The 14,461-nt window shown below is 50.0% G+C and overlaps 1 protein-coding gene across 5 annotated transcripts; it reads right to left on the reverse strand.

The window, feature by feature from the left end:
• Positions 1–1,877: 1,877 nt before the first annotated feature.
• C4H2orf72 (chromosome 4 C2orf72 homolog) lies at positions 1,878–13,935 on the reverse strand. Of its 5 annotated transcripts, none has more exons than XM_031968154.1 (4): positions 13,295–13,935; positions 6,661–6,774; positions 3,716–3,846; positions 1,878–1,911 (listed from the first exon to the last, which is right to left on the reverse strand). In XM_031968154.1, the coding sequence occupies exons 1-3, from the start codon at positions 13,917–13,919 to the stop codon at positions 3,755–3,757; spliced, it is 831 nt and encodes a 276-aa protein (XP_031824014.1). In that variant the 5' UTR covers positions 13,920–13,935; the 3' UTR covers positions 1,878–1,911; positions 3,716–3,754. The 5 variants fall into 5 exon arrangements, with proteins under 5 accessions (XP_031824014.1, XP_031824015.1, XP_031824016.1 ...); XM_031968155.1 differs by lacking the exon at positions 1,878–1,911 and adding an exon at positions 1,960–2,671; XM_031968157.1 differs by lacking the exon at positions 1,878–1,911 and adding an exon at positions 4,133–4,179 and having other exon boundaries at positions 3,756–3,846.
• Between the last annotated feature and the right edge of the window lie 526 nt (positions 13,936–14,461).

Consider the following 14,461-nt stretch of genomic DNA (forward strand, 5'->3'; position numbering starts at 1 on the left):
TCTACATATGACTTCATTGGTATAAGGAATGGCCAGGCAAGGAGACGGTCCACCCTGAACTTGGTAAGTGGGTAGGTCAGCTCTCAATCTGCCTCTCATCTTAAAAAGTGTTGCCTGACTCATGAAGTGATTTGTCCAGGGGCACGAAGCCTGTGTGGGTCAAAGGCAGTTCTTGAATCTAGGTTTCCCTGATTCTAATGCCAGCTCTCAATCTACTATGTTACCTCGCTTCCCATGGGAAATGTAAAAGCAAAAGATCTCAGCCACAAAAACTGAACACACACCAAAACACTGAGCTCGGTTTCACTCAAGCCGCTCTTGTATATGGAGACATCACCTGGTCCCCAAGCCAGTCCTGGCACACGCTCTTTCCCTTGAGACAGTTTTAAGAGATGGAAGTTGGCTTCAATTCATTTGCTGAATGGGAAATCCAGAGCATTGAAATGTCTTCGCAGAAGCTGCCCATCCTTCCATCAGACTGTGTCTCCTCAGAAAGCTGGATTTGGACTCTAGCCCATTTCTCTTCCTTATAAACCGGAGGGCAGGGAAGAGAGGAATGCTTCATTTCCCTGGGGAAATGGCTCTCTTGGCTTTTCACAAAAGGCCGGCTCCGATTCTTGGACACCGAGGAGAAGATTCTGTCACTCCGAACAATGGCTGTTCAGCCCCAGGTGGTAGCTCCAACAGCCGTTGGAAGCTGAGCTCTGGAACGATTCCTGTTTCCAGTTATCCCCAACTACTTATCTCCTCTTCATTTAATCTGCTCCATGGGGAGTTTGACTCTCGGGTCTGCCATTTCCAGATGACGGGCCACAGAATGGAAAGCTCCCTCCTCACAAGGCTGCAGAGTCATTGCCTTCCTGAGTTCTCAGTACAGCCTCATCTTGACTCTCACATCCAGAATGCTCCCAGATGAGTTCCATTCTGCTCCAGAAGAATCTGGGAATTGGAGGGCTGAGATTACCTTCGGTCTCTTGTCTACAAAGCAGTCTGGGTAGAGAAGCTACTTCAGGAAGTCATCACAGTCATAATCATTAACCAAGCTTTCCCATGGAGAAGAGATGAGAAGATGTACCTCCCTCCTGTCTTTTTAAGGTGGGGACCAATGGGGGCAGAACATCACATACACTATCAGACTTGATTGATGGGCTGGTTTTGACAAATATGCTTTATTTCTCTTTTCTGTTTTGTTGTCATTGGGGTCTGACACACAGACTCCATCAGTTTCTTTGGCTGATATAACCTCTCCACATGGAAGGTATTTAGGGAACTTATTTCCTGAAGAATTGTAATGATAGGAATGGGAAGTCTCTGGGAAGAGGGTTGAGCAGGTATAGACATCTTGTGATTGGTTCCAGGGGCAAACTGATTGCAGAAAGGGAAGTTCTTGACCTGTTGCCGTTGGCCACTTGCTCTTCATCACTCTTTGCTTTATTCAGAGGCTGCTTTGCTCACAGAGTCCATGCCATACAGGGAAAGACCTTGGGACCCCTCCAAAACCATGTGACCCAACAAACAAACATCTGTCTTTGGCTTTTTCATGTGCACTTTTCAAATTGGGATGTAGACCGCAGAGACTTCAACCATAGTTTCAGATAATTGGGAAACTGAGTCACACGAATCCAAGTTCAATTTTTCAGCCAGCATTGAAGAACAAGGTCATTTTTAGAAGTGACTTTGAGTTCCAATCGACATGTGATGGAGAGAGCCATCTGCACCCAGAGAGAGGACTGTGGGGACTGAGTGTGGACCGCAAGATAACATTTTCACCTTTTTGTTGTTGTTTGTTTGCTTTTTGTTTTCTTTCTCATTTTTTCCTCTTTTTGATCTGATTTTTCTCATGCAGTGTGATAATTGTGGAAATATGTATAGAAGAACTGCACGTTTAACATATATTGGATTACTTGCCATCTAGGAGAGGGGGGAGGGGGGAAGGAAGGGAGAAAAATTTGGAACACAAGGTTTTGCAAGGGTTAATGTTGAAAACTATCTTTGCATATATTTTGAAAATTAAAAGCTATTTTAAAAAAAGAAATAGCTTTGGGATTCTGAGGCAAGGATCACTCAGCAGAGATCATGTCATTGGATATAAACTTGATGGTACCAGTATTATGTAGGAATTGATCTAATAAGGGAGAAGATGCTACAGGAGCTCTGAGAGAATGTTTGTACATTCTGTTCTGGCTATATCTTTGAAGTAAAAAGCCCCTTTGTAAATGCTAAAAGATTTTAAGTGGTTTAATGGAAGTAGGGCATTAGCCCTAGATCCCTACTAGTAGGGAAAAACATAGCTGGTGGGGGCCCAAGCCAAGAGGTAGAGAAGAAATACCTCAACCTCTCAGGAACCTTGGAACTCTGAAGGGGAAAGGTCACCTGCCTGACTGGGAAATTCAGTCAGAAAGTCACCATAGGGGAGAACTTCTGGGTAGGGAACAGAGTGGTGGGCTAGCTTCTGAAATGGTGAGACATAAAAACAAAAGATTCTCCGGATAGAGCCTCAGAGATCAAATCCAAACCCTCATTTTAGAGAGGAGGAAGCTGAAGTTCAGAAAAATGAGATGACAAATATTTGTGGCAAAGTACAGCTTCGAATCAGCTATGCAGTATGGGGTTCGTACCAGGACTCTTTTCTAAAGAACACTAGAAGCGTGTGCTATAGTCTTTTAGGAGCCTATTCAGTAAAAAAAAAAAAAAAAAAAAAATTAATGATATTACAGTGACTGCAATCAGGGAAAATACTTGTAGACCCTAAAAGGCCATCAGGACTAGAAGAATTTGCATAAGACATCTTATTAACTGGCTCAGGGCTATGATCTCTGCCATGAGGACAGCTCCTGGTGCTGATCGATTCCATGTCAATATTTTTTCTCAGTTAAGAGTGAGCTAGGAGGCTAAAGAAAATGATTGTGGTAAAAAAGCAGAGGGCATCAATTAAACATTAAAACAACAACAGCAAATTATGTATAGACTTGGCTTAAACTTCCAGTGCTTATAAGAATTTTTTTTAACAGTATGTTTATTTATGCTGTATTTATTTATCCTCAAGGTATATTTATTGATCCTCAAGGATGTAATCTAGGAATGTCAGAGTTAGAAAAGACTTTTTAAGGTCATCTGGTCCATTCCTTTCATTCTATGGATAAGGCAACCGAGGCCTCTAGTTTTCTAGTTAATGAGATAGGATCAGAGCCTTAAATTCTAGGCTAATGTTCTTTCCACTACATGATAGTGGAAAGGAGGAATGTGTACGACTGTGTACACACACCAAGCCCATCATGCATATTAACCAACATGGAGGATTGCTATAACACTGTAGATCTACAAAGTCCTAGGTTACCCTTCCCAAGGCAGGGACTTCACATGACACCACTATGAGGTGAGTGTGTCTTCTCAATTTATAGACTGGTAAACTGAGGCATAGAGAAATAAAGTAACAGCCTTGATCACAAAGTAAGATAGCTCTGGATTAGGAGCAGGTCCCAGAGAGCCCATTTTTACCATCTGCTGCTCAGGCCAATGAGACATATTTCCTCTTCGATCAGCAGCCCAGTCTGCTGGGCATTAGTGGAAGGTATAGAGGTGACAGGTAGCATCACCTTCCACTTGAAATGGGGACAAAAGTAGCATGGAACAGGGAAGGGCCCAGCTTCAGTCTTTAAGATGGGACAGGGGGAAGGAACAGAACCCACATGTCCCAAGTCTCATTGGTGCTCACAGCCTGTCAATCCAGGATCTGGGCGGTGGTCTAGGGCATTTAGGCTCCTATCCTTCCCTCGATGTCCTCACAGTGTCCATTGGGAGATAGAACTGTCAGTGCCAACTCTTCTGAGGGGTCCTGGAAACCATCTACAGCAGAGAGAAGGGGAGGGGATTGGCCAGGAGGAAGAAAAGGAAAAAAGGATCAAACAGTAAACAATGGGCAAGTGACCCAGTAAGAAAGGATGTGATGGACCATCTGGATCTAGAAGTATCTGAACCTTGGGCATTTTGGGGGGAGAGGGGAGAAGGGTGGTATTAATGAACTGAAAATCAAAGTTCTGTCTAATCTTCAGTGGTATTTCAATAGATTGGGCATTCCTAAGTGTTGGCAAGGTCTGAGTGTCTTGCCCTCGCACAAGAGCTCTGGTCTTACAGACATAGAAATCCTTCAAGATTCATCTGTCCTTCCTCCTTGGGCACCTAGGAGAAAAGTGAGCAATGGCATCAAAATCAGATGAGATGCTAAGGCATGAAGGGACTTCCTTGCTACTTTAGAATGCACCCCCTGGACACTAAGAAGCCCGCCCAGACTCCCAGACTTCAAGAAGGGGGCAATGTGGTAACTAATGTAGTCTTCATATTAGAGTCTTCAAAGGGGGCGGCTCTTTTGTAAACCTTATGTCAGCAGGTATGTCAGCTGTATTGTCAGGCATTATTAGGATTATCTTAAAGTCTTCTATCCAAACGTCAGTTATTACTCTCTTGAAATATATCTATATGATAATGCTATATAAACATCACCTATTATTATCCCAAAGCATCACATGTATCAGGCATTATTATCTTCTGGCATGATATGAAGCTAGCTCTAAACATCATCTTAAAACTATATCAATGACAACTAGGAAGGAAGAAAAAAGAGAAGAAAGTAGAGGGGGGGCAGAGATACACAGAGAGAGAGAGAATGGAAGAAAAGAAAGAACAGAAGGAAGGAAAAAAGAAAGGAAGGGAGGGAGGGAGGGAGGAAAAAAGAAAGCAAGGAAGGAAAAAAGAAAGGGAGGAAGGGAGGAAGGGAGGAAGGGAGGAAGGAAGGAAGGAAGGAAGGAAGGAAGGAAGGAAGGAAGGAAGGAGAAGGAAAAAAGAAAGGAAAGAAGAGAGGGAGAAAGGAAGGAAGGGAGGAAGGAAGGAAGGAAAAAAGGAAGGGGAAGGAAAGAAAGAAGGGAGGGAGGAAATGAAATGTGTGTGTTCTCGAGGTAGGGAGAGAGCCTTTCTCTTGTGATGCTCAGGATCAAGGGAGTCCCTTGATGAAATCTCAAAAGTTTCTCCTTCTCTACGTTCTTTGCCTTGTCTGGGTGGTCTGGGCCTCTTTTGCTCTGAACTACTAAAAGACCTTGAGAAACTTGAGAAAGGGAAGGTCGCAGAATCTCAGAATGTCAAAGCTGGAAGGGATCTAACCCCACTTCTCATTTGAGAGATGAGTAAACTGAGGCCAGGAAAGGAAAGGACTTGTCCAAAGTCACACAGATATTAAATGAGAGTGTCAGGATTTGAATCCAAGTCTTCTACTCCAAGTCCAGTCCTCTTTTCACACTGTAAGAAGCAGGAATTCAGCTAGTCCAATTGTTTCATCTTGTAGAAGGGGAAAACTGAGCAGGGGAGGGAAACTGATTGGCCCAAGATGATTCAATAAATGTCAGAGCCTGAATTCAAGCCCATTTCTCAGACTCCAAAGCCAATGATCTTTCCTGTGCCACATCTTTGTTTCCCACCCCCCACAGCACTTGGCATCAGACTTTGATCCTAGTAAGTTCTAGTGGGAACTGATGGATAAACAATTAAGCAAGAGAAGCCATGAGTGAATGGATCAAACAAGCACAGAGTTAGGAGGTACATCAAAGGCATCTAGTGGAAATCTCTCATCTACAGATGAGGAAACTGAGGTCCAGGGAAAGGGAATGATAGATCAAGAGCAGGAAAGGACTTCCAGTCCAACTAATATAAATAAGAACCTGCTCTCTCTAGACTATCCTCGATCTTTGGCACTTAGTCCCTGCTGGAAGACTTTGACTGACGGTGAGCTCAGCACCAGGAAAGCCGGGTCTCTTTTGAATGGCTCTGATTATAAGGAAGCTTATTTTCCTGCCATCACGCCCACCTTAGCCCCTTGGATTCTTGTACTTTCCACTTGATTCTGGCTTTCCAAAACTAGTTTTGAAGGAGATACCAAGAAACAGAGGAGAGAAGAGGTACAGAGCAAAAAAGTGAGGGGTGTTGAGCCAGCTTGTAACTTATACTGCTGATATTCTTGGGACCGAGTTCCATAGAAAACTGCCAAAAGAAAAGTTCTGAAAAAATGACTGAGTGAATGAATGAATAAATGAACTTAATCTGAGGCTAAATTAAAAGCAACATCATACTTATTCCCAGAAAGGGCACGTCAATCAAGTGCCTTAATAAGAGAATATTTGTCAAGCATTTAGCATGGTGCCTAGCAGACAGTAGGCACTTAATTGATGCTTATTTCCCTTTCTAAGGCTCCATTCAACACTCCCCAGACTCCTCAGACTCCCATTGCCACCATTCCTCTGTATGCATTCTCTTCCCCTACTAAAATGTATACTCCTTAAGGGAAGAGTGGGTCTGGCTTTTATATTTGTGCCCCCCCCGGGCTGGGCACAATACCTGGCACAGTGGATGAATTAATGAATAGTTGTTGTTCATTCATCCATTTATATTCAAAAAGAGACAGGGAAATGTCCAGAAAAGGAAACTGAGGTCTCCTCAGAGGTCAGAATGGAAACCGTTGTGGAGAGGAGGTAGGCAATCTGGAGACAGAAAGGAGTTAGGCAGGAACCTAGAGTCCAGGGAGCCTGAAGCCAGATGGATGGACCCTCTGGAAATGCCCCAGAGAAGGGAAGGCATTGTTCCCTCCAGATGCATCACGGGATGGAACACACTTACCCTCCTCTGGGCTGCTGGTGGGGCTGTCAGCCCGGCCCTTCCTCCTGCTCCACGATGACCAGGGAAGGCATCTTAGTAGCCTCTGGAATCCCAGCCTCTCGTGCATCCTCTCTGCTGGAAAACAGAACACACCAAGGGACGTGAGGTCTCTTTTCTAACAACTTCCACTATCTGGAGTCTGTCCAGAAAGGAGCCGATAAACAAATGGCCTTTATGGTTAGACTGAAACTGGGAGGATTTGTCCAGGGCCTGAAGGAGGCAGCAGATTCAGAAATTGACCAGGAGTTCCAAGTCTGGGGCCAGTTAGTTGAATTCAACAGGAGGCAGTGAAGGAGCAGGGAGGTGCCCAAAGCTCCCCTTTAGGCTCCCCACTAGGCCAACCAGCCTTCTTCAAAACCCCAACCCTCGTAGCTCAAGCCCTTGGCTTCTCAGGGAAGCTCCTTGGGTCCAGATGAGACAATCTGTACAGAGCTTAGCCCCTAATAGGCCACACTACCTGTGTGTTTCCTTCCAGCCTCTCTAGGAAGGAGGAGTCTTTTCACTTAAAAAACATTTTAGACCATATTTATGATACATTTTTTTGGTGCCTCTGTATCCTGTATTGATCTCACTATCATTTTCAATTTTTTCCCCAATGCCGATGGAATCAAAGGAAAATGTGTCTGAGAGAAGCATTTGCCGATATCCCCGGTGTTCTGCCCTGGTCATCCGTGACCTTTCTGCCAAAGGTGGGATAGAAGATTTCCTTTTTTCCTCTCCATGGAGAGGAAAAATCCATGATTTTTCTATACTCAAAATCTTGTTTCCTGTAGAATTATTTTCATTCTATTGTTGCAATTATTGGGCAAACTGTTTTCTTGATTCTATTTTTTCCCTTAACATCAGTTCATATCTATCTTCTTATATTTCTCTGAATTCTTCAGATTTCTCCTTTTAAAAAAATGGGCCTGTGAATCCATTGAATTCACCTTGAGGAATCCCCCCTCTCCAAATGTACTTTAGTTCATATTCTGTATCTAACTGGATCAGGAGGCATTTATTAAGCACCTACTATGTACCAGTCACTTTTTCTAAGTCCTCAAGGAGTTCACAATCTAGTCGGTGGTGGGAGGAAGGGGGGAATTTACAAATAAATATTCAGAAAAAATAAATAGGAAGTAACCTCCAAGGGAAGGCAGTGGGAACAAGAAGGGAAGACGGGGGAGTATTTATGACAGACAACCAGTACGTCAGGGAACATAGATTTAGAAGATGGAGTGAGGAGGATGAGAAGCAGCTGAATAAGAAGTGAAACATAAAAAGCCTGGGAAGGTAGGAAAGGGTCACATAGGAAAAACTTTAGCTTCCCAAAGCCTTTATGTTTGATCCTGGAGGTAATAGGGAGCCACTGGTGTTTACTGAGCCAGAGAGGGATATAGTTGGAGCTGTGTTTTAGGAAGATAGGCCAGGGGGCAGGAGTATGAACTGAAGTGCACAGAGAGTAGAGACGACCCGACCCAGAGAGGCTGACTGCCATCCCTCCAGGTGGGAGGTGAGGAAGTTTGTGTGACAAGAATGGAGAGAAAAGCATGCGTGAGTTATCAAAATATCGAAACAAGATTTGGCAGCAGATTGGCTCCATGGGATGCGTGAGGGGCTACAGATGAGCAGGAGGTGCTGGGGAGGTGAAGGCGATGAAGAGCCATGGTGCTCAGGGACCCTGAGGATTCACATCGCAGACTAAGGCTTTGGGTCTTCCAGACTGTCCTCTATTCCCTATTTCACGCTTTACTGCACAATACTACCCCACTGGTCACATAAAACAGCCATTTCTTTGCAGCCATAACCCAATCTGTGGGCACCCACCTCATCCCCAGTTCTTTCAGCCTATATCAGGTCTATGCTGTTTCTGTACTTCCTCGACATTATGACTGCCAGGTCAAAGAGTGTATAGACAGCTTAAAGCTTATTTTCTCTCTATTCAAATGTAATTTTTACAAGGTTGGTTATTTCATTCCCCACCTCACAGCAAACGAAAAGTGGTCAAGGTGATGGTTGTTACAGGAAGTGAGAGAACGATAAAACCTGGACACAAAAACGCAAGACTATCGCCTTATCTCCAGATGTTTAGTCTCAAGTCAGCTCAATTAATTGGCCAGCATTTATTAAACCCCAACTGTATGCCACTGTCCTAGGTACTCACCCATGATAGAAAATCAAACAGCCCTTTCCTCAGGGATTCTTTAAGTTGATCAAAGAAAATGATAGCTGGGAATAAATAACACTGGCCCCATTTATAGAGCACTTGAAAGATATCTCATTTCATCTTCACAGCAATCCCGGAGATAGGTGTTATTATTATTCCCATTTTACAGGTGAGGAAACTGAGGCAGACAGAGGTGAAGTGACTCAGTTATACTATTAAGGCCAGATTTGAACTCAGATTTCCCCGACTCCAGGCCCAACACGTATCTGTTGTGCCATCTGGCAGCTTATAACTCAGATGCCTATTAAATATTTACTAAATTATGTACAAAATAAGTGTCTGGGGGAACAGTCACTGGCAGTTGGAGAAATCGAGAAAAACCTAGTGGAGGTGGCAGCGTTCCAGCTGAGCTTTGAGAGATATTATTATGGACTCTGGGAGGCAGAGGAAAGGGGGATGACGGATAGAGGTGGGAACTGCATTCTCGTGCACTGGGGATAGCAAGCAAACCCACTTGCTTGAATTGTAGAGTGTGTTAAGGGAGTGCTAGGATACAAATCTGGAGCCTGTAAGAGGCTGTCCTAGAGGTAATCTCAGGAGCTACCCCCAATTGTGGAGGCTGCCATTTCACACTGCTAGAATATGATTTGGTGACCCCCTGATTTTAGGGGGGCTTCTGTTCTGCCAATAAGTCAGCAATCCTAAGTCTGCCTCAGACTCCATAATCTAAGGACAACAGTCTGTCTGATTGAGTCAGATAGCCCTTGACCTCAGGCTAAGCCACAGAACTGAGACGGGAACCGAACTCATTGCTGACTGACTATCTGGTCAGTGAAACTCCGCTCGACAAGAACCAAAGTCCAGAGACCTCCTCCGACCCATGGGCCCCAGAATGAGCAGGTCAGTGACTGAAAGCTGGATAAATGGGACTCCTTGCTTCTGTTGCTGCTCATTTCTTCAGGAAATGTTTAATAACATTTATCCCTTGGCTAAGGAGATGGATTCAATCCTGCAAGTTCTTTTGAGACACATAGACACCAGTCTATGGCTCCATTATCTATCCACTGCGCCACCTAGCTGCCCCTGGATTCTTTCTTTCTTTCTTTCTTTCTTTCTTTCTTTCTTTCTTTCTTTCTTTCTTTCTTTCTTTCTTTCTTTCCTTCCTCCCCCTCTCTCTTTTCTTTCTTTCTTTCCTCCTTCCTTCTCTTTTCTCTCTCTCTCTCTCTCTCTCTCTCTCTCTCTTTTCTTTCTTTCTTTCTTTCCTTCCTTCCTTCCTTCCTTCCTTCCTTCCTTCCTTCCTTCCTTCCTTCCTTCCTTCCTTCCTTCCTTCCTTCCTTCCTTCCTTTCTTTCTTTCTTTCTTTCTTTCTTTCTTTCTTTCTTTTCTTTTTTTTTTTAAAGGGAAGAGGGAATTAGAGTGGGTTCAACCTAGCGGGAACAGGGGCAGATGCCAGTGTGGTAGAGAGCAGGGTTTGGAGTTGGGAGAACTGGGGCCACAGACACCTCGGCTACATTCCCTTTCACCTCCTAACCCCAGGCAGTTTCCTAAATTTAATTAACAAGGTTTATTTGGTGCCCACTAAGGGCTGGAATCAGGTGTGGACAAAGGAAATTCCGCCCCTCAGGTTTCCATTCACATTAAGTCGGGAAGTAAGGCGAGGCTCCTCTCTATTGTTAGAAGGCAATTCCCCACAATTATAATAATAATAGCTAACATTTATATCCTTTCTTAGACTTGTACTTAGATGCTTACTGGTACTTTCAGTTTCCCAGAGGCCTCTACAATTATCATCTTATTTGATCTCAGAGTAGCCCCGGGAGCTGGTGCTATAATGATCCATTTTACAGATGAAGGAACTTGCCTAGGATCACCGAGCCAGGGCAAGTCTGAAGCCAGAAGTGAGCCCGTGTTCCTGTTTCCATGCTTAGAGTTCTACCCGCTCAGCCGCTTCCCGGGGGTGAGGATGCTCTCTAGGCTTCCATTCGAGTCATAAAAACCTCACAGGCCCAAGGCCAAGTTGCTAGGGCCCTTCCCCAGCTGCCATTTACTGACTCGGTGTTCTTTGGGTTCCACCATTCACCTCCCACGGTTTAATCCCCTAATTGGTTCTCATCATTTTTCAACCAGAGAGAAACGAGCAACTTTTAATTGAAGGATGATTTCGCTGGATCCCAGAGAATGAGTATTGCGCCCCCCCCCGGTGGGCTAAAGAGACCACCGGCTCTTCCCCATCCCAGAAAGTCGCCCCTGCTGCTGCTCAGTCCCAGCCCTCTGTCTCACAGAATCCCAGCCTGGCCCAGCCGGAAGGGACCTCAGCCACCACTAGTCCCGCCTGTGCCAGGGCAGGGCTCCTCAGTCCCCCACAGGGCAAACGAGTCAGGCAGGCAGGTGAGCGGCCAGTGTGGGCTCCTGGCCCCGTGGGCTCACAAAAGCTCCTTGACACCGAGGCCACAATTTCCCCCACTCTGACAAGAGGCCAAAAGTAAGCAAGCTAATCCTTCGGGGCCCTGGTCTCCCTGCGGTTGGTCCAAGGTCCCTCCCACATGAGCATCAGAGGAAGGCCTGGGATTCTGGTTTCCCTGGCTGCGGAGCCAGCGCCCTCACCACCAGCATCAGGGGATCTAGGCCAGCCTTGCCCTTTTATTTCTGGGGCTAAAGTCGCCATCCTCTTCCACTGATCCCTTATTGCATGGAGGTGAAGCTGGCTTTCCTTCAGTCTGAGATGCTTCTCCAGCCTCCAGGCACCTCCCACATCCCAGTGTAGGAAACCCGTGCCCCGTGGGCACTTTAGCATGGGGGAGGGGGCAGACCTCAACACTTCTTCAGCCTCCGAGCTGGCTCCGCGCCTCCCTGGTCCTCCTGCCTCCGGACGCCTCCCCTCTCCAGCTCCCTGAGTCCCGGAACATTGGAACTGGAGGGAACCTCCCCCTCGCCTCATGCAGCCCCAGCCCTTCAACTTGCAAAGGAAATGGCTGATTCTGGAAAGTGTAAGAGCTCAGACCCAAAGTTAGAGCGAGGAAGGATCTCGGAGGCAGTCTAGCCCAACTCCCTCCTTCTTATAGACAAGCAAACTAAGGTTAAATAAGGGGAAAGCCCTAGGGTGACAGGTGTAGCCCTGCAAAGGACATCAGACTCCATCTAGCTCAATTCTCTCATTTTACAAGGGAGGAAACTGAGGCTGGAAAAGGGGAAGGGCTCTGTCCTAGGTCCCAAAGGCAGTAAATGGCAAGGCTGGATTTGAATTCAGGTCAACTGAGACTCATCTGCTGCATCACGCAAAGGGATTCATTTCCCCCAATGATTCCTCAGTTGCTCTTATTTCAGCTCCTTCTCCCAGGAAATCAGGCCCCCCTGGGATCCGTAGCTACAGGGCCTCTGGAGGCTGTCGGAGCCCTCCCAGCCTCCCTTCAATTCCCCGCAGTCCCGCCCGCATTTTGGAATCCCTGCTCTACTGGGTCAAACCCCTTGAGGAGCCGGGAGTGTCGGTGCTTTCCAGGGTTTTCCGAGGCAGAAGAGCCTGCAGTGCCCGGATCCCAGGGCTAACCACCAGACCAGGGCGGCCCTCGGTCCCGGGGACGTGCCCGAGGTCTTTGGCCCCCTCCTCCCACATGCTCCAGGCCCCAGCCCCGCCGCGTCCCGGGAATCAGGGAGCCGGGCAGCACCTTGGATAGAGACCGACGTCTCCAGCCCCCGCACTGATGAGAAAGGGACACACTGAGACACACTGCGGGGAAGCCACGGCCGGAATCTGGGGCAGGTGGTCATGGGAACGGATCTCAAAGAGCATCTGATTCACCCGCCCCCTCATTTTACACAGGGGGAAACTGAGGCCCAGAGTTGGGAAAGGACGTGACCAAGGTCACACCATAAATGACCGAGCAAAGGCGGGTTTCTCTCCACACGCCCAGCTTTCCACTTCCTTAACATCCCCTGACCCCCGCCCCCTACTCCCTGCCCCGCCTCCCCCCAACCATACACACAGGGTTCTGGCCGCCGGTCTCGCGGGTGGGAGGCAGCCAGCGAGCCCCAGCCGCAGTCACCCCGGGAAAGAGCATCCGCCCCCCGGAAAGCCTGCCAGGCCTCCCGCGGGGAATGGGGCGGGGGGAGAGAGAACCGCCACGGCCCCTGGGCCAGGGGGAGGGGGACGCACTGCGCCGCAGGGAGGGGGCGCTCCTGAGCGGGGGGGGGGCGTCCGGAGCCCGACGCCGCCCCCTCGGTACCAAAGGTCCAGTGCCCAGCGGCCCGAGACCCCCCGGAAATGTTGGAGCCTCGGGACAAGCCCCTTTAGCTCCCCAGGCTTGAGTCTCTCTAGGCCTCGGTTTCCCTTTCTGTCGAACGAGCTGGGGGTCCGGGAGCGCCAAGACCCCTCCTCACACTCTAAGAGGGCTGGGTCAGAGCGTGCCCCGGCCGCCGTCTCCCCAGCCGTGAGGCCCCGGGACTCCCCGCTGACCTGGCGGCCGCTGGCCGGCGGCTGCTCGCAGGGCCCGGCACGCTGCGTCCTGCACGTCGGCGGCGCTGCCCGGGCGCGCGGGGCAGTAGCAGGCGGCCTGCACGGGGCCGCCCGCGTCCCGGCCGAACACGGAGCGCAGCAGCGCCTCCAGCAGGTGCGCGGCCTCGGCCCCGCTTGCCCGCCCCGCGCCTCGGGTCTCGCCGCGGCCGCCGCCGGGCTCTTGCACCAGCACCCCGACCAGCGCCGCGCCGCAGTGCCCCGAGCGCCCCCGGGCCGGGGGCCGCCGCCGCCTCCGGGCGCGCACGTCCCGCAGGATCTCCCGCAGGCGCAGGCGCGGCTCCGGGGCCCGCAGGGAGGCTTCTCGGCACAGCACGAACACGAGCGGGGAGCAGATGGCTCGCTCCGGAGGCCCGCGGCCGGGGGCCCGCGCCGCCGCCGCCTCCTCCTCCGCTCCCTCCCGCGGCTCCGGGAAGACGTGGCGGGCGAAGTCCCTCATGAGGCTGCGGCTCTGCTCCCGCTCCCAGAGCTCGGCCACCAGCAGCACCCGGCCGCGGCCCCCCGCGCCCTCCAGCAGGGCCTGCAGCAGCTCCCCGGGCCCGGCCGCCGCCGCCGCCCCCGGCTCCATGGCCCGCCCGGCCCGCGCCCGCCGCCCCGCGCCGCGTCTCTGGCCGCCGCCGCCGGCCCCTCCGCGGCCGGGCCCGGGGATGCCCGCCCCGGGACACGCCCCGCCCCCGCCCCCGCCCCCGCCCCTCCCGAGCGGGGGCCCACGTGCCACCCCACTTTGCGGCCGCTCCCGGGGCCCCGCTCGGGAGGGGCGGGGGAGGGAGCCGGCGGGCGGGGAAGCGGCCGTGCGGGGGCCCCTTCCCCCCCAGAGGCAGCGCGCTCATTCATCCTCTCCCCTTCCCCCCGAGAATCCCGGGAGACACCGAGGCACGTGCCTGGTCCGGGGTTCCCAGCCAGAACTCCCTCCCGCCCCCCAGGAGCGCGCAGGGAGGCTCGAGCCCGAAATCCCGGGCAGGGACTCGGGCTTCCCCCGGCTCGGTTTCCTCAGCTGTAAGATGAGAGCGCTGGGGAGCCAGCCTGCCCGGGGGGGGGGGGGGGCTCTGCTCTGGCAGATGAGCCACTCTTGGGTCCCCGAAGTCCTTCTGGGGGTGGGGAGGCCGAGCC

Source organism: Sarcophilus harrisii, chromosome 4 (genome assembly GCF_902635505.1).
Source record: "Sarcophilus harrisii chromosome 4, mSarHar1.11, whole genome shotgun sequence".
Lineage (NCBI taxonomy): Eukaryota > Metazoa > Chordata > Mammalia > Dasyuromorphia > Dasyuridae > Sarcophilus > Sarcophilus harrisii.

Excerpts from the sequence above, each read along its gene's own strand:
- C4H2orf72 (XM_031968154.1), bottom strand. The coding sequence starts at position 13,919 with ATGGAGCCGGGGGCGGCGGCGGCGGCCGGGCCCGGGGAGCTGCTGCAG. Across the intron at positions 6,775-13,294 it reads CGCCGGCCAGCGGCCGCCAG|CAGAGAGGATGCACGAGAGG; the intron begins GTCAGCGGGGAG and ends TCTGTTTTCCAG. Across the intron at positions 3,847-6,660 it reads CACCAGCAGCCCAGAGGAGG|ATGGTTTCCAGGACCCCTCA; the intron begins GTAAGTGTGTTC and ends TCTCTGCTGTAG.